This window comes from Anoplolepis gracilipes, chromosome 13 (genome assembly GCF_047496725.1).
Source record: "Anoplolepis gracilipes chromosome 13, ASM4749672v1, whole genome shotgun sequence".
NCBI lineage: Eukaryota > Metazoa > Arthropoda > Insecta > Hymenoptera > Formicidae > Anoplolepis > Anoplolepis gracilipes.
In genome coordinates, this window is record NC_132982.1 from 3,746,466 (window position 1) to 3,773,325 (window position 26,860).

At 39.6% G+C, this 26,860-nt stretch overlaps 1 protein-coding gene across 1 annotated transcript; it reads left to right on the forward strand.

The window, feature by feature from the left end:
* Window positions 1-26,854, forward strand: Dbx (homeobox protein Dbx). The gene is made up of 4 exons (XM_072904857.1): window positions 1-1,640; window positions 7,786-7,995; window positions 8,855-9,135; window positions 25,674-26,854. The coding sequence occupies exons 1-4, from the start codon at window positions 734-736 to the stop codon at window positions 25,914-25,916; spliced, it is 1,641 nt and encodes a 546-aa protein (XP_072760958.1). The 5' UTR covers window positions 1-733; the 3' UTR covers window positions 25,917-26,854.
* The last annotated feature ends 6 nt before the right edge of the window (window positions 26,855-26,860 follow it).

Below are 26,860 nucleotides of genomic sequence, written 5' to 3' on the forward strand. Positions count from 1 at the left end.
GTTGACATTCTGCTGCCGAAATCGCACGTCCTCGTCGTCGGACGGGGCGAGGTGAAGTCGCGTACATTGGAACACGCGACCATGTGATACGCGCGCGATCTCGCGCACGGAGAGATCTCCCGCGACGTGGATCTCGCGGGAAGAAGGAAGCGGCCCCAGCTTCTTTGCTAGAGCTACTTGAGAATCGCACGTCATTGAGAAACACGGTCTCGAATTGCAATGTCAGCGTATAGATAATTGGCGGTGAGGTTAAAATAATTTGCGTTCGTCCAACGGACAGCTGCTAGTAATCGACTGATGATGAGTAAAATCGAGAAAATTGAGAAAGAAATGCTGAAAAGTGTGACTAGTGTTTTGAAATAATTTGTGAAAGATTGAGTTATTGAAGCAGTAGCGCTGTATCAATCTTTGACAATCTTGATATATTCGCAGAAATGTGATTTTCCAAATAATCCAATTTTACGCGTGGCTCTTAATGGACGTGTTATCAATCAATGTTAACAATCAAGTTATCGCTAAGTAATCGAAATAATGAATCTAACATAATGTTTGAAACGCATGAAGAAGAAATCGATTAATCGCAACATAATAAGTAAAACAGTTGGTAGGAGAATATTACGAGAAACATTAGAGTCAAGCGCGAAGTACGAAGGGCACCTTCCGGTACTTTCGTAATTAAGAATCATCCCGTGAAACGACGATCGCGACAATCGGAGGGCCAAGCAGCCGTGATATGTTCCCCTCGTCAGCGGCGATGCTGAAGAATCTGCAGCAAAGTGCCATGACCTCGCCCTTCTTGATGGAGAACCTGCTCCAGAGCAAGGCGTCGCCGGGGACAGACCTTACCAGTCTGACCTTGAACTGGGCGGCGAGTCTGGTGGCGCGACAGCGCGAGAGAGAATGCGAGGCGAATCTCAGACTCGTCCGCGACCGATCTTCTCCCAGCGATCTCGTCCAGGATCACCTGGATCAACGATCCGGCACGATCGGTGGACGCGATCGCATGATGATCGATTGCGGCGGCCGGGATCAGCAGAGATCCAGCGGCGGTAGATCCGCCGGCGAGCGGCAGCACGACAGGATGCAGCTTCTTCAGCGCGAGAAGGAGGTTCTAGATCGGACTCAGAGCGTCTACGTGGACATGGAGAACGAGAGGATGGACGGCCCGGTCGTGGACCGGCTGTGCGCGATGGAGAGGCTTTGCAACGAGAGGATCGACAATCGATCCAACTCGGGCGTGGAATCGTGCAACTCGAACGTCGACGAGGATCCGCTCCCGGGCGCCGAGCTGGACGGTGGTCTTCAAGCGGCCGACAGGGATGAGATGATGCTGGGCGAGCGGGTCTCCGCGATCGAGATAGACAGACGATACGACCTTGGATGCAGAAATGTCATGCACATGTCCGACGAGATGACGATCGTGTCGGGTGAGAGGGAGACAACGGTGACGGCAGTGGCGGCGGTCGAGCGTGCCGTCGACAGAATAGGCGAGAGGACCGCGAACGCCGTCGCCTGTTCCTGCGGCGAGGAGCAGTGTTCCGGTCCAGCATGCAGGACCATCCAGGAGAAGGAGAAGCCGCAACTCAAGTTCAGCGTTAGCGCCATACTTGGCGGCAATCACGATAGGAGACCGCATCCCGGTAATTTATTGATAAATTGATTTACTTGACGTAATCGAGTCGACAGTTGGAATTGAGACATTAGACAGAGATTGATCGAGGCGAAATTAGGCATTTTCAAACAGTGCACAAGTCTCATGAAACTTTCTTTTTTCTCCTTTAAAAAAGGAAGAGATTTTTATAAATAAAGTTTATAAACAATTTTTGTGAGAGTAAGCTTTATGAAAATTCATTGATGAATGAGCATGAGTTTATCTTGATATTAGTTGATGAAATTTTTTTATGCGTAATGTGTTAATTGGCATTTGATTTTTATAAATCGTGATAGACTATAATAAAAATAGAACATCAAATATTCTATATATGAAGAAGAAAGACACACATTAAGAGATTTAAAAAATAAAATTGATTATAATAGACAAAAAGTTACTAGATAATTTATTGATAAATACTGACAATTATTTTGACATTGTGACACATTAATCGGATGATATTTGATAAATTTTTAATTGTCAAATATTTCATGATTAATGTGTTAATCGCTATTTATATATTTAACTTTTATTTCGTACTGGTGGATCATTTTAATCTGTGATTTTTTTAACAACATCAATTTCTCGAAAACGAATAGTCGTAAAACAATATATTTAAGCAAATTATTTTTCAAATTCATTATTTTAATCTTTAATTAAAAGGAAAAAGGTATATAAGTTTTTTTAGATTTTTTTAAACATATTTTGAAACACTTTACATATTAATAAATGCTTGGAAAATACGCTGACCCACCTGGACGATTAAACGGTGTCAAAAATAACAGTACGGAGTAAGGAGTAAATATATATAAACAGCTATATTATAAAATAAGCGTGAAAATAATTTTGAAAAGAATTAATATCTCTCTTTTATTCTCCATATATCTGGTGTCTTTGAAACAGCAAAATTATAAAAATCAAGGACACTAGTGACACTAACTATAGAAATAATATACTAGTATTATATATACATACAATGTCAACGAGCGTCGATTACGCGTATTCGTCCACGCTTGTCGTCGAAAAGACGCCGTTCAGGAAGAGTTTCGCGCGGCGATCGGACGACAATTCGGAGAGAGTATTGAAACAAAGCTCACCACAAATCAGTGTCGCGAGCAGACTTCTGTCGTTGGTCCCTAAATCTCATCCGCACACCCTCAAGACGAGTCGCGCAGCGTGCGTGCGGAGGAGGGAAGGGGGGAGGAGGGGAGGTGGGAAAAGCGGGTGGAGCGCACTGGGCGTCAGCTGGCCCGCCACTTACCTTCACCCCAATATTAAGCCCTTACGATTGGTGCCTATAATATTAGACAAGCGGCAGGATTCAATGATGTATTGCCGCGGCGCTTGTCGCGCGTTTCCCTCGTGACTCGGCTCGAATGATTTGTCGCGAATTCGTTGCGAATTAATGCGAGATATGATGGAAAAAATACGGTTTCTAATGGCACAATTATGTACACATTTGGTAGCGGTAAAATGAGAAAATATTTAGAATTTATGTTAAAAGTGTGTGAAAAGAATTAATAATATGATGTATGTAATATGTAATACTGTGCTCTTTAATATCCTAATTAAAATATTAAAGAACTTTTTTAATTATCTTAATAAAATATTAAAGAGTACAGTGTTGTACATTACGTATATTAATAAATACTTTTTAATATAAATTCTAAATATATTTTCTCATTTTATCGTTTTTAAATGTGTAAATAATTGTGCCATTAAGAACCTTTTTTCGATCACATCTCGCATTAATTTGCAACAAATTTACGAAAAATATCTTGCAATATTTTGCATGCAAATTATATTGTAAGAACAACTTGATGAAACGTAACTATGAATTTCGCACAACATTAATGTCGATAATTATGACAGTAAGTGTAAAATATTGACAACAACTTAACGATGACTTAATTTATTAATTTATTAATTTTCCCCTTGGAAAGTGCTGCATAGTGCGTTCTTTGCGAGCCAAATTTGTAATGAAAGATTCGATAAAAGAATCGATTATTATTTCCCGTTGCCTCGGGACTATGAGAAAAAATCACGAATTACAGTCCTTCCACGCAGAAGTTACAATGCCCGTCCCGTCATTCACAGAACGCCTGGAAATTCGTGAGGGTCCGCCGGACCCTCGCACACACACACGCATACACGCGTACCGACCAATCTTTGGCCGGCGTGTCCTCATTGTCACTCTTTCCTACGCGGTTCCCTCGAACCCTTCGCTATCATGATTGACACGAGTCGATAAAGACCGTGTGCGCGCGCGATAAACGCGCGTAGACGCACTAGATGTATAAACTGTTCACAAATCGTCGCGCGGGGAGGGAACGAGCAAGCCGGCAGAGCAAAAGAGGAAGGGAAGAGAGCGCGTGCGAAACTCCACGAAAGTGAGGAGAGAGAGAGAGAGAGACAGAGAGGGAGAGAGAGAGAGAGAGAGAGGGAGAGAGAGAGAGAGAGAGAGAGAGGTGAATGTTGCATTTAACATCGGCGAATTGCACGCATCTGCCAGCAGAAGGATACGCGAGAGGGAACAGGGGGGTGGGAAGAGGGGAATATCGCGCGGAGGGAAGGAGCGGGCCCGAGCAGGGGTGGCAATGGGGAAATTTGGTGCGTTCGAGATGCGTGGTGGTGGAGGGATGGGGGAGGGCGGAGGGGAGGGGGCGAGGGTCGGGGGAGTTTCATGCGTTTGTCGGATAGCGGATGCATTGACCGTGCCACGTGCATGTGTTACATCCCCCTTGGTCCCCCGTACGTACCGGGAGACCGCACCCCTCTCCCTCTTTCCCTTCCTCCCTCCCTCCCTCCTTCCCTCAATGCTACCCCCCCATCGCCGACCTCTCACCGCGAATAGACTCTCCAGTATCCATGAGCGCGGTACCGCCGTCCTCCCACTGTCCTCCTCCTCTCCCCCGTCTTCTCCTCGCATATACATCCTCGCCCCTGTCCCTGTTCCTCATCGTACCCCGTGTTGGTATAGAGCCACCCCTCCCCCGCGGGCTTGTACGTCATGTCGAAATGTTGTGAAATAATTGCGCGAAAAAGTGATTGGCAACAAACTCGAAATTCATCGACGAGAGACGCGAGGGCCGCTCGCGGCGGAACTGGAATTTGGGATAAGGGGGTGAGGAGGGGGGAGGGCAGGTAGTGGGATGATCTAGCGCGGGGGCATTGCGGGGGAGGACTCGGTGTCTGACGGGCGAGCGACGTTGAATTTCGAATAGCATTTTCACCAATCGTCCCGCGATTTATTCCCCTTTCCTCGCTCGCCCCCTCCCCCCGCCCCTTCCAACGTCCCGTTTTACCCTTCCCCCCTTATCCTCGCGAGCCGCCACTCGCGGCTCATGTTTTTTGTTGCGTATCGCAACGATTATTGATATTTTTCAATAACGGCTGTGTGTCGAGCACGACGGACCTCGTTTTAATACGCGTATCTCCCGTGGAAAAAAAAAAAGTCGTATTTTACTCACTGGTTAAATAAGAGCCCGGAAATAGTAATGACGGATCAAAGAAGGAAAAATCGACCGTAGACGATTAGGATCCGAAATACTAAAAGTCAAAAGTAGCAAATGTGAACTGATTAAATAATATTTAGTGAAAATCAACAATTATTGACGTACAAAATTATCGACAAGAACCGCCCAAAATTGTCAATTTTCACTAAACGTATATATCAGGTAACATTTGTAAGATATGAGAAAAAAGGAGGAGCTAAATATTTATTACCCCTGTAATATTATTATCTATAATATTTATTACGTGTATTTGCATTATTGGTCATGCATTACTAAATGAGTTTGCAGACGTTGGGACTCGAGTGTGAATGTGACATAGCCTTTTTTTATTGTACAGAGATACATGAATTTTTAGATATTGTTTAGACGTCATATTATAAACATCGTTGTAGATCGAAAAAATCGAATAGACGCGTTTCACATTAAATGCAAGAGACTTACGCGAAAATTATAGAATCGTATGAGAGAAAGTAAATATTCTCTATTATTATATCACGCTAATTCTACGTTGTTCTTTACGGTCGATCGATCGAAGGATCCGAGGAAACGTTTCAGATTCTCGTGAAAGATCGATTCGCCAAGCCCATCCTGTAAGACAAACACGCTGCTGTTCACGGAAGAAGGAGGATCATTACATGTGTATTCCATAAACGAGCAGCCCCGTCTCCCCTATTCACGCAGGCGGAGACCTGTAGCGTGGTATCTAGTTAATAATGCATCCGTGATCGTAATCCAAAAGAATAACCAGCGATATATGTTGTAACCTCGTAACCTAAGGTCCCCGAGAGGGGGCTGCTTAAGCTCGGCGTACAAAAAAAAAGAGGGGAAGGCCCACAACTGTAACAACACGCGAACCGTCCCGAAGTTTCTCCCGAAACCGCAGACAGGAGATTTAATCTCACGTCACGCAAGAGAGGAGAGGGTAGCGCGCGCGAAAGAGAGAGAGAGAGAGAGAGAGTGAGCGAGGAGGAGGGGTTGAAAGGGGGATCGAAGGGACTGACTGTGTCGGGTAGGTGGGGCGGCTTAAAAAACTATTCCCATTCAGTGTTTCCGTTGGATGCTAAGCTCGGTTATTAGGCCGCCACAGCTAAGCAGCGCGCCTCTCTCATTGGCCGGCTACGAAAACAACGATAAAAGGCGATGAGTATTTTATGGGGTACAGTGTGCGACGGGCACAATGGAACGGCGTGTATGGGCCATTGTCAGGGCATTGTCTGCGTCGCGAACGCAAGGCGAGTCTTCTATCTCTTTCTCTCTCTCTCTCTCTCTCTCTCTTTCTCTCCCTCTCTTTCCCTCTACCTATCTCTATTCCTATCTCCTTCTATCTCAAATGCAGGCCTCGAACTTCCATTATTTTATTATTTTTAAACACGTCACTTTTTTAGCGAGACCATTTTCTCTCCTTCTTTCTGGGCGTGGCGGAGCTGCAAAAAAAGAAAATAAAAAAACATGTTAGAAATCATACAATTGGGGCGACTAGCCCTCTTAGGCATTATTAATGTGGAGATACGTGGACGAGTTCACCCTCGACGGAGGGTGAACTGGAGAGTCGGCCGAGATTTCTTTCATGTTTGGGCTCTGCTCCTCGAAATGGTGGGTACGCGTCAGGGCACGTAGTTAACTTTCGTGTTGTCGGTAAATCTTTCTATACGGAATTGTGACAAGGGATACACGAAAGTGCCGCGAGGTGGTGAGATTTCTTAACGTTATTCACAAGATTTTATTGAACTATTATTAGTTATATAGCAATATGTATGATATAATATAATTAATCACAAAATAAAGTGTCAATTTATTAAATAAAAAAATTAATATCATACATCATAGCAAAATATTGTAATATTATAAAAATTTATGAAAAAGTATACGCTTAAAATAAATAGAAAATACTCTTTTTAATAATATATCACAGACAGTTTTTCCTGTCATCTTTATTTTTAAAAAATATAGTATAACTTTCCGTCAAAATTGCATACGATAATATAATGAGTATAAACGAATGATATAATGTTGACTCGGTCGCGTTATATTTTATTCAATAAGAGCAAAGATATCTCGGAGGCAGTTGGTCATACGATTGTCTGGCTATTTACCCATGGTTAGAGGTGTTGAAGCTTCCTAAGAGATCGGGCTCCGCCTGGAGCAGTGAAGGAGGGTTTTAGTCACGGGGGTGTCGGCTCGAATTATGCAACACGAAGGAATACGGCAACTTGGGTATTCGCACGTAAATCCGCCACCCCGGGCACATTTTACCGTGAAATATAGCCGGGGCGCGTTACATGCTTAATCACCGAGCGGTTTACATTTCCAAATCCGGCAGCCTTAAAATTTTCATAAAACACCGCTCGATCCTCCCACCGAATTAGTATGAATATTTTACAAATTGTTCATCAACAATGCCACACTATATGCAATTATAATATTATGCCCGGACACAGGAAATGCAATGCTATTATTTTTAGCTACAAATACACACAGAAATCGGATACAAATTAAAGTATTTTGTAGAAGTCGCGATTACACACACACGTCGACGCGAAGATGTGAATAAAATAAAATAAAAATTCTCTAGTTGAATTTTATTGCATGTGATGCGAAAAACTTTGTCTCTTTGTACAGATAATTTTCAAGGACTTCCGCCAGAAGCGATACCCGCCTTTTTGCAAAATCTACAAAATTCCGCGGGTTACAATATCGCCAAACCGATCGCGAGGCCAGCGGCTTATCATCCTTATCACAGGCCGAGTCATCAACCCCCTCAACGACACTTACCACCGAACGCTCATCACACGCTGCAACAACTGTTCTACAGAGGCCCATATTTGACAGGTAAACGACGACAATAATAAATTAATACACTATTTTAACTTAATTCAGCATTAATTGTAAGTGCAGATAAAGACATTAAATACAGGATACTATCCTCAATCTGTTCACATTTTTGAAAATATGTATTTAACTCGGATATTTCTCCAAGATGACTTATAAAATACTTTGCATAGACGACATTTCCAAGTTTTGCGTATTTGCATTTATTTGCGTGTTGTTAATAAACAAGCGCGATGAAGACGGGCGATGCGAAAATCACGCACGGATCTCCGACGAATGTTTAAAACCGAAACTTGGGCATCTGGCGCCATACGGCGAACGCGCGCGCTATAAACGTCGCGTTCGCGCGGCCACGTGCGCGGGCCGCGCGCATACGCCGGGTTTATCGAATATCTTGTTATAGGTAGGCTCGTATGGGACATGGAGTGCATATGAAGTGCAGTGAAAGCACTACCATATTATGTACATGCTCCGCCACAAGGCAAAATGCACGCATGCAACAAGTGCGTGCAAATATCATCGGTGCAGATAATACCGTCATGCTCAGCTTGGCAATATCGCGCAGACACGATCTGGAGATTCAATTGGCCGTCCGTTATTAGATGACTTTGATACAACCGCTATCGAGCGATTCGCATGTGAATAAACAATGACATTTCGATGATTTCTTTCTCCGTCCGCGTTTCCCTTTCTCACGTTTATCCTTTACATTTTATTGTAAAAAAAACATTGTAATTTTTTCAGATAGATTATAGAGATTTATTTATTGTTGAAAGTTTTTTTTCATACCTATATTTTATATAGATTTTTTGCACGTGTATTATATTGTCAACGAGTGTTGTGTGTTTTCTGTTGACAGTTGCTGGCACTGGGACCGGAACTCATCATCCTGGCACACCCGGCGGAGGTACTGTGTTTCCAGGCGCTATCCAGGGTAGTATCGGTGACTTTTCCGGCACCGGTTTGGTTTTTCCATGGGCGACGAACGCGCGCGGAAAACCACGCCGAGGAATGATGAGGAGGGCCGTTTTCTCGGATCTCCAGCGTCGCGGACTCGAGAAGAGGTTCCAGATACAAAAGTACATCAGTAAGCCGGATCGCAAGAAGCTCGCCGAGAAACTGGGCCTCAAAGACTCGCAAGTAAGTGAATTGATATTATATTAAACGAGAAAAATTAAAGAAATTTTTTTGCATCTCGAATATCCGAGGGAAATGAAATGTTTTAAATATTCGTGGAATATTTAAAAAATAATTTGTGTCTTTGAATACTCGGCTAATAATTAGAATATATTTTTCGACTCTTTACGCGATTATCTTCGTATTTGAATATACTGACCATTCGAAATCCATTTAATGGATAATTATATATATATATATATATATATATATATATATACTTTATATTATTATTATTTCGATAAACTTATAAGCAGCAAGATATATAGTTTAATATCTTCTCTCGCATTAACTCAGTTTTCCAAGCGCAGAAATCAATTGCATATCAATTATAGTGCGCATCGAAGCGCATAATTCGATTCCTTGTGATCCAGAATCCTCGCTCTCGATAATCGCATCAGGCATGTCATATGCAGGCAGATTTGCATACGCGATGATAGGCGGATGTGCTCGCGTTGTATTACAATCGAGAGGCTGCGCCGCGAGCATTAGAGACGGCGCATGGTGTTTAATCTCGTGCTTAATGATCTCCTAGGCGCAATAGTAATTCAAGTTAATACACGGTGCAACGGTGCTAATCATAATTATAAACTGCGAAATTTCCTAACTTAACTCCAACTCCAACGATTTTGTCCCTATCGACAATTTGTCATATTTTTGTAAACCTTTTTTTTTTGTTCAAATTTGTATTTTAAACTCGGTTATATAAATTTTGAATTATTTGTAAAAATTTCGATCGAGTGTATCAAGTTGAAGTAATTTATTCTTTTTTTAATCTTAATAAACAAAATTTACATCTATCATAATTTATTCATATTTATGTCATAATTATCATGGCCCTTTTTCTCATTGATAATGACTTCTACATTTGATTATATAAAGATTCGGAGAAATTGGGTGGTGCAGAAAGAGTTTATTAGAGGCAGTAAATAAGTGATTTTCAAAATGACTTCCGCGCGAGAGATAATCACTTCTCTAGTTTTATCGATAACGGGCCCCCGTAATTGTGCAGTTAGGACGCGTGCAAGACCTTAAGAGAAGGTACAAGGGAGAATATATATTGTGCTTAATGACCTTATTAGGGCACTAATTGTCACTCTAACGAAGTACGAGTCCCTCGTACTCGACGACGAGCGAATTTAGTTCTACTATGGAGACTCTATCTCTATCTCTCGCGGCTCCATTTGGCAGATTGATAGAGACTAATGCTCGGTTTTGTCGAATACAAAACCGTCTGCCGCGCGAGTATGAGCGAACGAAGGTACACGTGTGTTTAATGTGCCGAGTTTATATAATCACGCGACGAAGTGCATAATATTGATTTCAAGAACGATCGAGCAATCATAGCTTATTAAATTGCAGCGTAATGATAATAATACGCGCTTTGAATGTAATTAGCTTGGTGTAATTATTTCAGTCAAATGCAATGCTCCCCTTGAATTGTCAGCTAGAAAATATTTGATTTACTTAGAAGATTTTTGCTAAATATTAAATGTGCAATATTTAACATTAGACACAATTATCCATGTTGAATATTATACTGATGGAACATTAAATGTAGCAACATACCTGTTGCTGCTAGAAAATGATAATTATAATTGTGATAGATAGAAAATCAAATCTCCATTGAAATATTCTATTAGCTTTATGTATATACAAGCTCTACGGGAGGGAACGTCGGCGTATTTTATTTTTCCCACCCTGCTTTCCAAAATTTCATATATTCTCCGAGAGCTAGCTCCGAGAAACATTAATAAACGCTTCGTTCGCTCCTTATTCGTTTATTCAAATATGGATTTCGATTCGCGAACAATCTGGGAATGGAATAAAAGACTCGCTGACGGCTGGACCTATATCGCGGACATTCGAAAATGGTCGGACCACGCTCATGAAATCAAATAAAAGTAACTCACAGTGCCATTTCCGCGGATATCGTTTAGTTTCATTATCGTCGCGAAGCCGGCAACGGCAATCGGGATGCCCGGCTCTCATGTGCACGCGTACAATAACGTGTATATATTTACGTGTGTGTGCAATTAATGAACTGGCATCGCCCGATTAACCCCGAACCTGGGTATTATGTGCCTAAATCTCTCGCTCTTTCTCTCACACATAAACACACAATCGCCCTCGTTCTATCTCCTGTGTGCATCATCGTCATGCATCGATTCCACGATATGTTGCACATATGTAAATCGCCACTTAAGAGTACACATAATAATCCGATAATCGAGATAATTATGCCTTCTTTGTAACACATGTTGCGTAGAAATAGATTGTTGATTAATATTTAGATTGTTTTCATAATTAGTTACTTTGACCGAGGAAGATACGTTGATACATATATTAAAAATAATTAAATTCAACATCTACTTCAGCATTTAAATTTTAAAAATATCTAAAATATATAAACATATATATTTATATTCAATACCTACAAGATTAAACTAAATAATTTGTAAAATCTATTTCAATTTCTGTCTAAAATGAATTCAAATTTTTCAAATTATCCACTCGTTTATTCTTGCACTGAATCTTTCAACTGGTTGTGAATAAATATAAGAAATATCTGATTGTGAAGGAATAGCGGACAATAAGTACCGAAAGAAAATAGAACGAATTATATAAAAGAATTATTTCATAAATAATAATAATATTATACAGAAATTAAAGATTTTTATAATATAATTTTTTATAATAATTTTTATTGTATATAAATTTAACGGACTTGGATTGAACAAAATTAATAAAATCCGGACGGTAATTTCATGAAGGAAAACTGCTCTGTCGTTCGAATTGAATCGCTAAAAATGAAAAAAAAAAAAAAAAATAATGCTCTGTGCAATCGAGATGTTACCGGCGAATGTGAGAGCAAACAAGAAGCGGTGTCTGCTTGAATGAATGGTGGTCGCGGTGAATATACGGGGGAGCAAGAAAGACAACGGGGTGTGCGACGCGCGGGAAAGGGAGAGGGACGGTGTGGAGGACCGGTATGTAGGGATATATCCTCATGTATAATTCACACCTCGAGCGCCATGCCTTCACCGCCATTGGTCGAGGCTCTCTCTGTCGCTGGTTTTACGAGAAAATCTAAGGATCAGGCGCGCGTACGTGCACACGGAGACCGTCCTCGCCGAGAGGAGAGTGAATTGACGTTTCTTGCGACCCCGCAATCCGCATACAAAAGGTGATTTTGCACCCTTCTTCCGTCGTGGCCGCCACGACGTCGTTGAACGATCGCGAACAACGTGATAAGAATCGCGGCGAATAAAGGCCGCGTCTCGTAAATACATGTAGCTCCAGATTTTTTAATCTGGTTAATAATGTTGGTCTCTCTCTCTCTCTTTCTCCCTTTTTTTTGTACTCGATACAAATATAATGAAATATTTGTGTCTCTCCAGGAGAGATTTAATTTCGAAATGTAAAATAGAAAGTAAAAAAGTGCAAGATACATTCGTCCGACAGATACTTGGGCGGAATTTACTGAAACGAAATGGCAATTTTGATTACTCGATTCCAATGAAATGATACTTGGGCGCCACGGTGCGATTCAGCTTCGTAAGTACATATCGAACTTGATCCCGTCGTTAAAAGCAATTGAACTCCGACTGAACGCACCCGCAATATCTCTAACATTACTTTTTATCGCGCGAGAGAGAAACTTTTCTCAACTTTATTAGAGGGTGTTCCGGGAGCCCCCTCGGAGAGTTGGTGCGATTTGAGGACTGCGATTCTGCGCACTCGTTGGCCGGCTATCTAATATCACGGTTCGCCACACAAACACCTATAAAAGCGATTATTGTCCAATGATAGTTCTTTCTCTCTACCTCTCCATCCTCGTTGCGTCTCTCTCTCTCTCTCTCTCTCTCTCTCTCTCTCTCTCCTTCTCTTCTCGATGTCTCTTAATAGCGGCGAAGTGTTGGTAGCAGATGCCGAATTTCACGTCTCCCTTAATGTACCGTGCGCGAGCGCGATAATATCACTATCGGAACTTGCGCCGGTATTGCAATCTAAGTTATCGAGCTATCGACATGTCGGATGCGTGTCGGAGTGGCATTGTTATCGCCATCTTCGTCGATTATTACGTGTATATATATTTTGATTTATTTTAAAAGTATTTTGTTTAGACTAGCTTTATATATATATATATATATATATATATATATATATATATATAAATGTTAAAAATTTAATGACCAATTGTTTTAATCGACACTCGATGGCTCAATCAATCTGTAGTGTTTGTTAGCAAAAGATTTTATCTCTGTAATATCGGTATCCTTAAAGAAACATGTGCAATTTGAAGATTATCTCGAATTATCGTACTTTGAATTGTGCCGGATCCATGAATCTTTTCTCGAATTTAATTAAGGACTTGCGGTGCCACGGGTGGATGATAATAATAAAGCTTTTCCAAGGGTAATCTGTACTTTGAGAGGCAGCAGGATAGAAAGAGAAAGAGAAAGAGAGAGAGAGAGAAAATGGATAGAGAGGGCGATGGATGAGAGAAGGCGAGGTGCCGTTTCACACAGGTTCGAGGCTTCACTACAGTTTATGACGAGGGTGGGTTTAAGAGGAACGTCGAGGGTTAAAGGGGGATAACTAAAGTAATTAGTGATGGTGAGCGAGAGCCAACCCCTTTCTTGGCTACTACACCCTTATGCCTCTCAGCGCCTTTAACGAGATGAAGATGTTGATTTATCGCGAAAGCCCGGCTCTCAAAAGCCACGAAAACGCTCACCATTCAGATTTCTGTATGTGTATGTACATATTAGAAATAATATTATATAATTATCTTCATTTTTATCTCATGACAAAGACCGTATCTTAAAAGATGAAACACTCAAGACAAAAAGTGTGTAATTGTTTTAAATTTTAATTATAATTAAATATAGATGAAAGTAATTAAAAGAATATGATATTTCACAGTGAAAATGTTGAGAGTTGACGACAGGTTCATATTGGGTCTTAAAATACATTTTAAAGAAATTAAGAAGTATACGGCGTCGGGAGATTAAGAGACGTAGCTTTTCAATCCCGCCTTGGGGAACATCGGGATGGCAGGGCAACGTCTTGTCAGAATCGCTTCCGCGTCGCCCGTAGGTAGAACTCATCAACGCCGTCGACCTTAAATTATCTGGTATTATGAGGAGGCCGGCCACTTTTATGCCCGGGACGTCTCCGTTATGTCGGACCCACCGGCGGAAACGACGGAAAAATTAAAGAGAGCCCCCGGGGCTTGTTATCTTTTTAATAATCAGAACCGACGCGGGCACGCGGTTTCCCTTCTTCTTACAAGTTGCCGGAGCTGTCAGAATCACGCCGCGAGCTTAATTCGCGATATAAAAGCACGGATCCTACTTGCGCCCGGACGATTTCACGGAACTTACTCAACGTCGTCCGAATCGGGGTCTCGGGTTATTCGCGAGTAGAGCGAAAAATTGCCGAGTGTTGGTTATAAACGCATTGCAAACTTTCGTATCATTTTAGTTTTCCTTCGATTGGCTGGCGTGCTGATGCGCGAATATCAATTTATGCCTTTTATGTAAACACAAATATTTAAAAAATTAAGTTGTATTTATATCTTATTGAAAGTCATCGTCTTCCTATTTTAAAATAAATTTCCTAAATTTAGACTCTTTTCTTCGAAGGTGTCTTGTTTAATCAACGGATGTACAATAATGCTAAGGCATCTTCAATCAAGTCACCTAAATTAAATCGTGACGAGAGATCCTTATTCAATCCTCTACATTTCATTTTACTGACATAAGCCGAGTGTTCTGCTCAGGTCCCTTACAGATTTCACGAATTATACTAAAGAATAGGGGAAAAAATGACTCCACCCTTATTTTGCTGACAGCTTATTTAATTCTCTACGAAAGAAAAAAAAATGCAGAATTCTACGTATTGTGTGAAGAGAGTTCTTTCCTTTCATATGTAAAATAGAGCGAAATTCCAGTCAACTCAATCGATTTAGTATGTACGATGAAAAAAAATTAATTGCTGTATAAATGATAGTGTATCTAAAACAACACATTAAATACTTATCTGTACTTCTTTAGAAAAATATTTTTTGGACACGAATTATCGCTTAAATGGCGGGAAATGATTCGAAGGATTGTCGCGGAGATAAATAAATTTGAGGAGCGTTTAATTATTATCGCGACGGGGGCGAAGGTAAACGCTCTTCAATTCAACTTCTACGTCCGGACAGATCGCCCTTTCCCACGGCACTGACGTTGACACGTTAGATAGATCGGCCATTAGGTTTGGCGTTTCAAGTGGAGGATATCGAGTTTCCCGGATTCCGTCGGTCAAATCAATTTGTAGCCATTAGGGCCGCCGCTGATTCGAGTTTGCCTTGGGCAAGCTTTTACGAGAGCAATCCGTTGCCGCCGACGCTCACCGTCGGCGAAGGACGAGAACTAGTCCGTCTTGTATTTGCACAACCGTCAAAGCTCAAGACGAGAGATATGTACGTTTGATATGCCTGTCGCAAATCTCATTCGCCTCTCTTCAACTTGGACCCTCCCGTTTCTCTCTTCGTATATATCCTCTTACAAGGCAAATATTGCTTACGCGATAACGTGAGCTTGTAGATCGACGAGATCGTCTTCATAGTGTCGTGTTCGGCTGTTCAATCTCTTCGATATAAATTTTTCACACGAAAACAATTTGTCTATATTACTGCGTGAAAAAGAAGATTTTATGCTATTTCAAGCACTACGTTAAATAAAGCCTGTTATTATTTTCTCTGATATTTTTTACACTAATTTTATATTTCCACAGTTTTAATTTCATTTTCATGTCATAAATTTTGTATAATTTTATATAGTAATTTTATTCTTGTATATTACATTAAGTTTAACATTTAAAATTGAGCTTACGAGGAGGTACTGAATCTTCAAGATGAATGCCAAGTTCCAAATTGCAAGATTTAAATTTAAAAAAATTAAAAATAATTCGAACTTACTTATATATAGTGAAATAAAAGAGCCAAAGATTATATCTCTAAATTTTGATTATAGATATTAGTTTTCATGGGGCATCTTGAAGGATACAGCATGTCAAACAATACCGAAAAATCTTTTTTCCTTATCACTTTAATTCTTTGTATCCATAATTGATATTTTTATTCTTCCACAAAGAAAGAGAGAGAGAGAGGAAAAAAAGAAGGGTTTCTCACTTATCGTTATCTACATACAAGGGTAATATTTTTTTCTCCTTTTTTTCGAGTCATTTTTATGTCAGTCTGCCAGAAGTTCATTCATCTTGATCGCGGGGGTGGATCAAAATCTGGCGAAGGACGACGGCCGTAACGTTACCCTAAACGCTCCGGCTACAATCTGCCGCGGATATTAAAAACAAAGGCCTGCCTCTCGCAGGGCATAACATGAATATAACGCCGCGCAATATCTTACGGCTTTAAGCTCTTCGGCTTAGCCCGCGGACCTTCATGCATTATGGATTTTACTTTGAGAAAGCGCCACTGCCCCTCCCGCGCGCCGGAAGCGAACGCGGGAGCTAAGAAACTATGAATATACAATACCGCGGTATGCATATAGATCTCGCCTTTGTGAATCAACTTTAATCACTCATGGCGAGAGTGCGCCGAGAATCAAGCGGTATCGATGATTCCGTTGGCGGAAATCGCTTTGCCGTCACCGCGTTCTCGCTTGCAAAAATCTAGACGCAAATCCAACTTTAATGTAAATTATAAGCATTTAATGAAACCGGTTTTAATAACACAAGCCCATCTCTTCGGAAGCTTGCCTCGAGATGCAAAATTTTCTCCAGGCGATCCTTGCTGGCGAATTTAATTATCATTTATTGCAATTTCTCATCTCTAACATTAAATATCTTTTGAATTAACAATCAAATTAAAATTCTATCAAAAGAAACTTGACCTGAAATTAGATAAAGGATACAGTTTTGTTGATTAACTGCACTTTTGAAGTTTAATAAAATATCCTTTTCGTTCACTCTCATGTTAGAAGAAATAAAGTTTTTTTTTTTATCTTTTCTTTTAAAAATCTGATTATTTTGATATTAATAAAAAGTAAATTTATAAAATATATTTAGTGATCATTTTACAACGAGAATCGATACTGCCACGTTCCTCACTCGCTCTCGCGACATCTCTTTTGGAAATATCACTTCCGATTCGTGCCGAATCGTAGTCATTCTCGCACAACTGTAACCTCGTTATACGACCTGCATGCAAACGGAGAGAGATTTGCAAATTTGCAAATTGTATATCTTGGCTATAAACCTTTCCTGTCCCTTTTATCACACCCTGCGTCGATTTTGAAACGCGTTCGCCTCTCTCGTGCCTGCGAGATCGTATCCATAAAATCGAATGGATGAATAACGATAAATAAGAATTCTTTTCCAAAGTAATCCGTGAAAATTTATGTCGCATTGTTTTATATTATGAATTTTAGGCTAAGAAAAATTATAGCAAGTAATTCACACGTCGCAGAATCTACGAAGAAAAATCTTAATTCCAAATAAATCATGATCTCTAAAAACATTACATTAAGAATAACTTCCGTTTATTTATTGTATCAGTTTATTAATATATTTTAACACATATTTAGTTTATCCATATATTTAATTAATTAATATGTTTTAACTCTTGTTAGAGATGTGATTAATTAAATTCGGAATCATGTATTGCAGTCTCTTAAAAACACTTGATACTTGACGATCTGATATTCCGTCAAACTGGAAAGAATTTTCATATACGACGTCTCGACGAGAACACATGACTTTTTTCACTCTATATCAGCAATTGCCAGCTCATCTCCGGTTGAATCGCGACGTGGCAGCTTGCGCTGCTCTTTTTATCTTTACGATCGCACCACCTTGACTGATATCCGCACTCTTTCATAGAGGCACTTGAAAAGATTTCCTTCGTGTAACACCGAACTATTTGCTTTTTATTAGCAGTAATTAATTTCTTCAGGTAACATAAGAGATAGCTTAAATTATCAAGTACATCTCTTCTAGTAAAAATATTTATGTAGTCGAGATTCTAATTATGCAATATATGTTGAGTTTTGTTTTAGCTTTTGCAAAGTATGTTTTGCTTTAGATAATTGTAGAAAAAAACTTAAATACGTTAAAATAGTTTTTTCACGTCACTAACAATTTAATAATAAAGTTGTTCACTGAAAGAGAGATATTTTATTTCATTTTACTATCTGTTATCCTCATGTCTTTTCATCTCGATTAATTCTAATTCAATCTTACAATCTCACCAACTCGAAGTAAAGATATTTATAGCATAAAAATTTAACTTTTTGCATAAATTACAGATTTTATATCTATTTAAAATTGAAAACCAACGTATCCTTATTCGCTGTCAGCAGTATGAAAGATATATTTTCCTCGATGAAAATCTACTTGAAATAAGATAAATCTGTAGGATTTTAGTTGAATAATCAAATAGTCGGTAAGTTCACAAAAGGGTAGTGGTACGGGTGATTTTTCATATCGCCGCGCATCAAAGAATTAAATGAGAACCGCCGGTGTTCGCAATTACGCCTTTATTCGCTTCGAGAAAAACAATCGATTAAATCGTCACCAGGGCGGTCGGCGCGGCGCCGATAAATCCGCAAAGGCCCTTTTTCCCCTCTATTATCGCGCGACTTCCTTTCCATACATCAGGCAGCCGTCTGCCCTTCGCCCGCAGGATCGCGCCGCGCCGGCAGCTTTGTGCCGTACTTTTTACGTTTGATCCACCCCCGCGACCCACACCCCCACCCCCGGTCTCGCTGACCTCACCCCCGGGTACCCCTGGTACGGACGGTAACCCCTACTCGGTTCTCTCTCTCTCTCTCTCTCTCTCTCTCTCTCTCTCTCTCTCTCTCTCTCTCTCTCTCTCTCTCTGTCATCCCTTTGGCTCTCCCTCCTATTCGGCGTTTTCGATCCTCCCAAGCTCTCTCCTCTCTTACCTCGCCCTTTCCACGCGGGTGTGAAGGAAAATTTTAGAGAGAGAGAGAGAGAGAGAGAGAGAGAGAGAGAGAGAAAGAGATCTTTTTTTGTAGTCTTGGGGAAAAAAATCACTCCAAGAACAAGAAACGATTGGCAAATGAGTGAGAATTAAAATGACAAATGTTTAATGATTAAAATCCATGGATTTTTCTGTGCAATGAGTTCTCTTTTAACGAGCAGTCTGTGATCTAGTTTGTTTTTATAATATTTAGTATTTAGACACGCTTCTTTTGATTCAATTAAGTTACTTTTGATGAATAATTATAAATGTAGATAGATATATACCATATTTCTTTAAAAAAAAAAGTCTTTAATGAAATTCTTTAGACATGCAATATTAGGAAATTAATCTTGTTGACATATGATTAAGTCGACGTACGAGGATTGTGAAAGGAAAAAAATCTTTCAGTAGCTCTTCACATACGGAATATAATCCCTCTTCTCGAACTGGACCCTCCAAAAAGCTCTCCTCTTACCTCTTTCCCCTTTTTGCGCTATTCCGGGATATGGAATCGACGAGCATGCGAGAGGGTCCCCCCCGAAAAGAGATGCGGGGGCGGGTAAGAGAAAGAGAAGCTGAGAGGGTGAGGATCTGTGACCAGGCCGATGGGGAGGGTTGGGGCGGCAGGGAGAGCGGCAAGAGTGAGTGAGCTGAGGGGTAGTTCTGAGGCCGACGTCATAATCGATCGTCTTTTATTAAACTGCACCAGCTGGCGCCACCACCGCACTAGGCACAGCGTGGATGGCACAGGGGGTTGAGTGAAAGAGCGCCGGGGGTGGGACGACCGAGGGGGACGCGGATGAAGCACGAGGGGGTGCATGAGGGTAGGCGGAAGTAAGGGCGGGCGCGTGGGTGCGAGGAATGGGGCAGGGAGTTAAACGGAGGAGGATTTCCAGCCCGGGGTTCCTCCAGGAGAAAGGGTGAAAGACAGAGAGAGAAAGAGAAAGAGGGAGAGAGAGAGAGAGAGAGAGAGAGAGAGAGAGAGAGAGAGAAAGAGAGAGAGAGGTCGCAGCCAATCGTTTAACGATTACCCACTCGTGCACTCTATATAACGCCTTTCGGATGTCGTCGTTATGCTCGATCCTAGTGACTATAGCGATATTTGAACGATCCTAGGGTGAACCGATCGCTTGTAATTTAGGGGGATGATTAGAGATAAGCGATTAGTCGCTTTAATGTGTTATCTAATTTTCCAGGCTTTAACGTCAATTAAAATCTTTGTGCTGTCAGAATGTGTGAAATAATTAAATATGAAATATAGATAATTAATTATGCAGTAATGTCAAAAATTGTTTCTTCATTATTTTAATTCATTATTCTTTTGTTTCATTATTCAACTTTCATATTGTTTGAAAATAATAGGATAATGGAAAAAAGATATTAGATTATAAACTAAATAAAAATTTTATCATTTTATAATGATTATTTAAATAAGTAATTTTCACTTTTTTAACGATACTACTAGATTTATATATTAATAAATATTTCAATGTCATGTTTACTTTGAGTAAACTTTTCATAATATAATTTTATATATACAATATAATTTAGAAAACCAATGTGAAAAACATCTTATTAGTCTTTTTTTTATATCTACATTCTTTTACACTGCACAATTCTCACTGCAAGAATATTTATTGGCATTGAATTTCTTAACGCGTTTTGTATTATGGATTATTATGTATTATAGCTATATCGCACTTCTCTCATACCGAGGGAGAAGATATTAAAATTGACACGTTGCTCGCTCGCAGCTAAATTTTCTGAGGAAGCGTACTTGAAATTCAAGTTAAGAGGGTCTTTTTAAAATCATCGCATCGACGAATTTGACAGCTACATGTCGTTAAATTCGAAAAGAACAAAGTGTCAAGATATTTTTTTTTTGTCGTACGATATAGTTAAACTTTCTGAAATATTAATTACATAATTTACGATTTATTTCAAATTTTTAAATGTCCTTTTGAATAACCCCTGGGATTCGGAAGAACCACTTAAATCACCGATTTTGTCGTTCGGATTCGCGAAACGGGCGGCATAAACTGGCAACTCGCATACATAACGTGGGGAAACCGCGGGGCTTTACTTTCGATCTTCTCTCGCACCCTTCGGTCTTCTCCCTCCCTCCCCTTCGTTTCTCTCTTTCTCTCTCCTTCTTTTCGTTTTGCGTTTACCGAGAGACGGCGGTGATTGATTGTCCCGTCAGCGGCAGGCAGACCGGGAACTAACAAAAGTAACAAAGCACCTCCGTCCTGAGAGAACGCCGCCGCCGCCGCGCGCTTTTCGGCGAAGTTGAATTGCTCGCCGTTTTACCGATTTCGTCGCCCTGTCCGTTCATCCCCGTGTGCTTAATCTCGTTCTTCACCCTGAGATTGCGGGATGCTTGGGAAAACTCGCGATCTCTCCGGATCTGGTGGTAAAATCGCGTTCTTTTTCCCTATCGAATTCAGAAACATTGCGTGGATGACGGTGATGAAAATTTCCGCATCGAAGAAATCTCTTTTTCTCTCATCTTTATTATTTTTATTTCTTCTTATATATTAGCTTTTTTATTTTTATTTTTTATACATTATTATATCTTACCGTTTTACCAGCACTCCAACATATGTTTCACATGTAATATTCACACGCAAATTTCGTACCGTCAAATGGGATTGTTTTACTTCGCGGAGATAAAATTTTACATACATTAAAAAAAAAAAATAATAATAATTTTAAGCATTAAAAAAAAAAGAAACATTTGTACGCTATAATCTTGAGAAATAATTGTTTGTTCATTATTCTCTTAAACGTTAGACCATAAAAAATTCACTTGTATATTGTACATGGTAAAATTAGCCATACAAGAACACAAAGTACATCGTATGGTTTAAGAGAAATTTAACGGGCGGTCGCAAAGGAAAGGTGGAAAAGTTTCGAATTTCATATTTGAGTTGAGAGCGAATGCATTAATTATCGCTTTCAGACACAAGGCAGAGTTAGATATCCTAAAACTACACGCGTCACTTACGTGGTAACGCAACACACGCGCGCGTACACACGATATCGGGGGTTATAGTAAACGGTCAACAACGGTGCACAGAGTCTCCCGTCTGGGTAACACCCTAGAGCTAAAGAGTGTATTAGCGCGCGTCAGATCGTTAGGGTCTACATGATGTCAAGCGCATACATCCCGGCGTATGAAAATTTGCGGGGCGAGTATAGGTGAATTAATTCATGGCGCTCAGACGAATACAACTTTCTCACCTTTTAGAGTCCCCCGCATGTTATAGCGTTCGACGCATAATTAGCCGTCGTTTTACAGCCGTTTGTTAACTTGTTTATGTATTTAATCTATGACGTTGCTTAATGATGCAGCAGAAATAAGAGAGAGACCGTCCGAAATGTTTCGAATTCGTCGCTAGCTTTTAATGACAGATGCGCTTTACTTGTCAAAAAATTTGAAAGTTGATTTCTTTTTTAACGAGATTTTGAAAAAAGCGAGTTTTATTAAAGCGAAAACGATAAGGATGAGAGTTATATATAATTTTATTGTTAATAAAATTTTTATTGTAGAGTTTAAAATTTGTTGGAAATTAAATATTTTATAGCTGTATGAATATATAAAATTTTAAATTTCAGTTTGATTAAAATAAACTTTATTTGTTAATTTAATTTAATTGTAGAATCTCATTTATCAGAATATTTAATATTAAAGATGAAAAGTGTGTAACAGTGAAATAATAATTAAAGAGTCATCCGGTGCATATTTTTTGTATATTTTCAAATACCTATTGAGAATTTTATCTCATCGCTAGCAAAATTTAATATTTGTTACGAAATTTCATCGGTATTCGAATTTCTATCAGCAACTACAATCAAATTCACCGTAATTCGCGATGAATTGATTTCGGCACTACATGCGTGTGAACTGTGATTGACTTCTGGTTAAACGCGTATTCTGCAATATTACAAGCGTTAGGTATAAATGCTACAAATATTATTGACACGCAATTGGTCGAGCGGCGAGTCAGCGCGTTACACCGATAAAACGAATCATGTAATTGATAGAATTATTAGTGTCGCGTTGTGAGGTCTATAATGATGCCGGGACGTATCGCGGATACGTTAACGTTAATCGCTTTATTACTCATTTGGGCACTTAATGAGAAGCCCTCTCCCCGTAATGATTCGCAGTTAATATAACAAACTGAATCGATAAGAAATAGATATCGCGATTCTCTTTATTGAGAATTTTGTAATTTTTTAAATTATGTCAATAACTCTTTGTACCTTAAACTTTATACCGTTTAGATCACTTTTTTAGTTTTTTTTACTTTTTTAATAACAAATAATGTTTTCTTAAAATTTACATTTTTTTGACAATTCATATTTTCAGAATAACTACAGAATAGAAAATTTTTCTATTATTACGATTTCACAACAATAATTTCAACTTTTCGTTATCACTTTGAGATTCTGATATTTTTTTTCTCGATGCATGTAGGAGTCGGAGAATATTATTATAGATACTACAATAATTATCTTCAACACTTTTTTTATTCCCTATCATGATAATATTAGACGCATTTGTACAATATACTCATTTAATAATTAAATAATAATTAATTGCGATAATTAATTAATAATTAAATGCAAACAAAATCGTGCTATTTAAAAACAGCCGAATGAAGTGAAATCGCTTAACAGATCTTTACGATTAATGATGCGATTACGATCGCGTTTTTTAATAGCATTTGCGTAAACAACCTCGTACTCTCGACGAGCGCTTATGGATCGTGACTCCTTTCTCAATTCACGGCGATACACCCGGCGATCTCGTTATAAAGCGGAAAAACACATTAACGCGTCAAAACCCGCGTTTAACTCGCGCCGTGTCAAGCGCACACACCCGCGTCTCCCAACCCCTCGAGTGACCGGTCAGGGGGGGAGAGGGGGACGGAGGGAACCGGGCGCATCGAAAATATCCGCGTAAAACGTTTCATTGGGATATATTAAAAAATAATAAATTACATTAAATTTCAATCTCTCTCTAGGTCGAGAGCCGGTATTAATGATGGCGCGCGGTGTCAAACGCACGCACCGCGCCCGGCCGGCCGGATGCATGCGTGCATGCGTGCGTGCGTGCGTGCGTGCGTGCGTGCGTGCGTGCGTGCGTGCGTGCGTGCGTCCGTCCGTCCGTCCGTCCGTCCGTCCGTCGAATAAGATATACGTTGTAAAAGTGTCGAAAATTTTATCCGCGTCATCCCCCGACCCATCCATTGGCTTGCGAAATATATTGTGAAAAATATTGTATTGTATTTCGAGAACGTTGTCGTTAAATTATGCGTGCATCACTGAAAGTGAACAATTCGCGCGATCTTCTTGATCCTATTTAATCGATTCGAAAGATTATTATTTATTATTATTATTATTCGAATAAATGAGGATATTTATATAGTTTTATATTTTTTCTGGAAGTAACAATTAATTTTTTACATATAATTAAAATGATGTGTTATTATATTTAATAAAATTACAACACGTGTAATTTTTAAATACGTCACTCAAGTAATTTTAATTATGATGATCCCTCTCTTGTTTTAGAAAATATGACCAATTATTTTTCAGCCTGTTATCTCATGATAAATTTCCACAGAAATATTCACTCTTTATATATATGTATTCATCGCACATATTTGATACACGAAATGTTTGATTGCGGTTTTTCATGAATTTCTATTCAGACTTTGAAAGCAAAGAGCAAAAAAGCGCAAATAAAATGAAAACGAGTTTCTTGAGAGTGAGTCTTTAAGTGGAGGCAGTTTTCGTTTCTGAGCATTTATTCGGCGAGAACGTCTGCGAATTATCGAACATCATCGTCTCGTGGTATCAATCAGGGACAGCGCAAAGTGTTGTATTCGTGTAGGTGAACGCGGATCCCCCAAAAGGTGGTGAGTCCGTGATGGTGTCAAGCACACACCATCACGGCGGCGGCGAATGAAAATTCGGAAAGCAGTTTAGCTAGATCAATCCGCGTCCGGGGTCAACGATTCGCTCAAGGTAGAACGCGTATAATAAAGCGGCTAATGGGGCGACGAGGCGGACGGAAACGAGGGTGGGTGAGAGACTTTCGGGGATGTGCTCGGTGTGTGTTTGACGTTGGCCTGTTCGGCGGTTCCTTAACGCGGGAAGTAACAGGGTTTCCTTCGTTATATTATGTATCGTGTAAAATACACGTCATTTCGTACGGTAATTCCTGTATAATTCACGTAAAGTGTACGATAAACCAAAAATTTTATATATATCGCGTTCAAGGAACAATAGGTATTATAATTATAAATCAAGGCTTTGACAAAATCTTACGTAACTAAAAAATATTTGCTAACTTATTAATGGACACCACAGTCAAATAAATATAAACTTGATAATAATAATATTCCCAAAACGGGAAAAATATTTTCATATCACCATCCTCAAACAATTTAAACGGTGAGAAATAATAGATTAACAATTGTGTTTATAGGTGAAGATTTGGTTCCAAAATCGACGCATGAAGTGGCGAAACAGCAAGGAGCGAGAGCTCCTGGCAACCGGTGGTTCGCGCGAGCAGACGTTACCGAACAAGAACAATCCCAATCCTGATCTGAGCGATGCCGACGGGGATCGGCCGAGGATGGACTTGAGCGACGTGAGCCCGCTCACGAGCCCTCAGAGGCCTGAAGAGCAAACGGAGAACGAGGAGGATGAAGAGATCAACGTCACGTGATAAAGCACACCGCTGGACCCAGCATTTCGACGAAGTAGCGATAACACGTAATTTGTGAATCGAGGAGAATACCGGCTGGACCAAAAGAAAAGTTTTAAACAAAACGCAGATTCGGTAGGCATTTGAAAAAAATTCAAGAACCTATAATTCATTTTAAAAACTTTCATTTTCTGCTATACGTGTATTATTGCAATTTTAATATCGATTATATATTACCGAAGAAATGTACATTTCTTTCTGATCTCTTTTTAAGATATTTATTATGATTTATTATACATACACGGATCTATTTTACATCGAAAAATGTGCAGAGTTCAAGAGAGTTAATTTTAATCATTCGCATTTTTCAGCTGGTCAATTTTTCTTTTATCGGCGATTATATTTGCAGATGTAATGGCGATTATTGTAAAGTGTTTTAGATTCCTTGTCCCGAAAAGAATAATGCGACTTGCAGTAACGTTAAATTTGATTTTTATAATTTTCAGTGACGAATCTTCAATTATCTAACGGTCATCGATATTTGTCCTCAATATCTTTTTCCATCTTATATTGCTTATGGTTTATTCTTCTTAACAGCATATGTTGTTGGTCCTGAGGAAAAGGATACGACGAACGATGTATTATATTGTAATTAGAGATGAATGTACCTTCAAGGAGTCTTCTATAAGCCATTGTATAAGGTTGTATTAGACATAACGTTACGATTCCGGAAATATGTACCTAAGTCTCTATTCATAGACCGCAACCGCGCGGCCAAATCCAAATGTAATTACATTCATTGTGATTCAGTATAATCTATGTAATATATTGAAATAAAACTGTCTATATGCTAAGTGATTTACACTTCTAATATCAATGTATAAATGAAATTCCAGGTCTAATTCATCTCTTCCTCTCTTTCTATTATTTTGATTCCACAAATTTAAAGGTAATAATTTTCATTA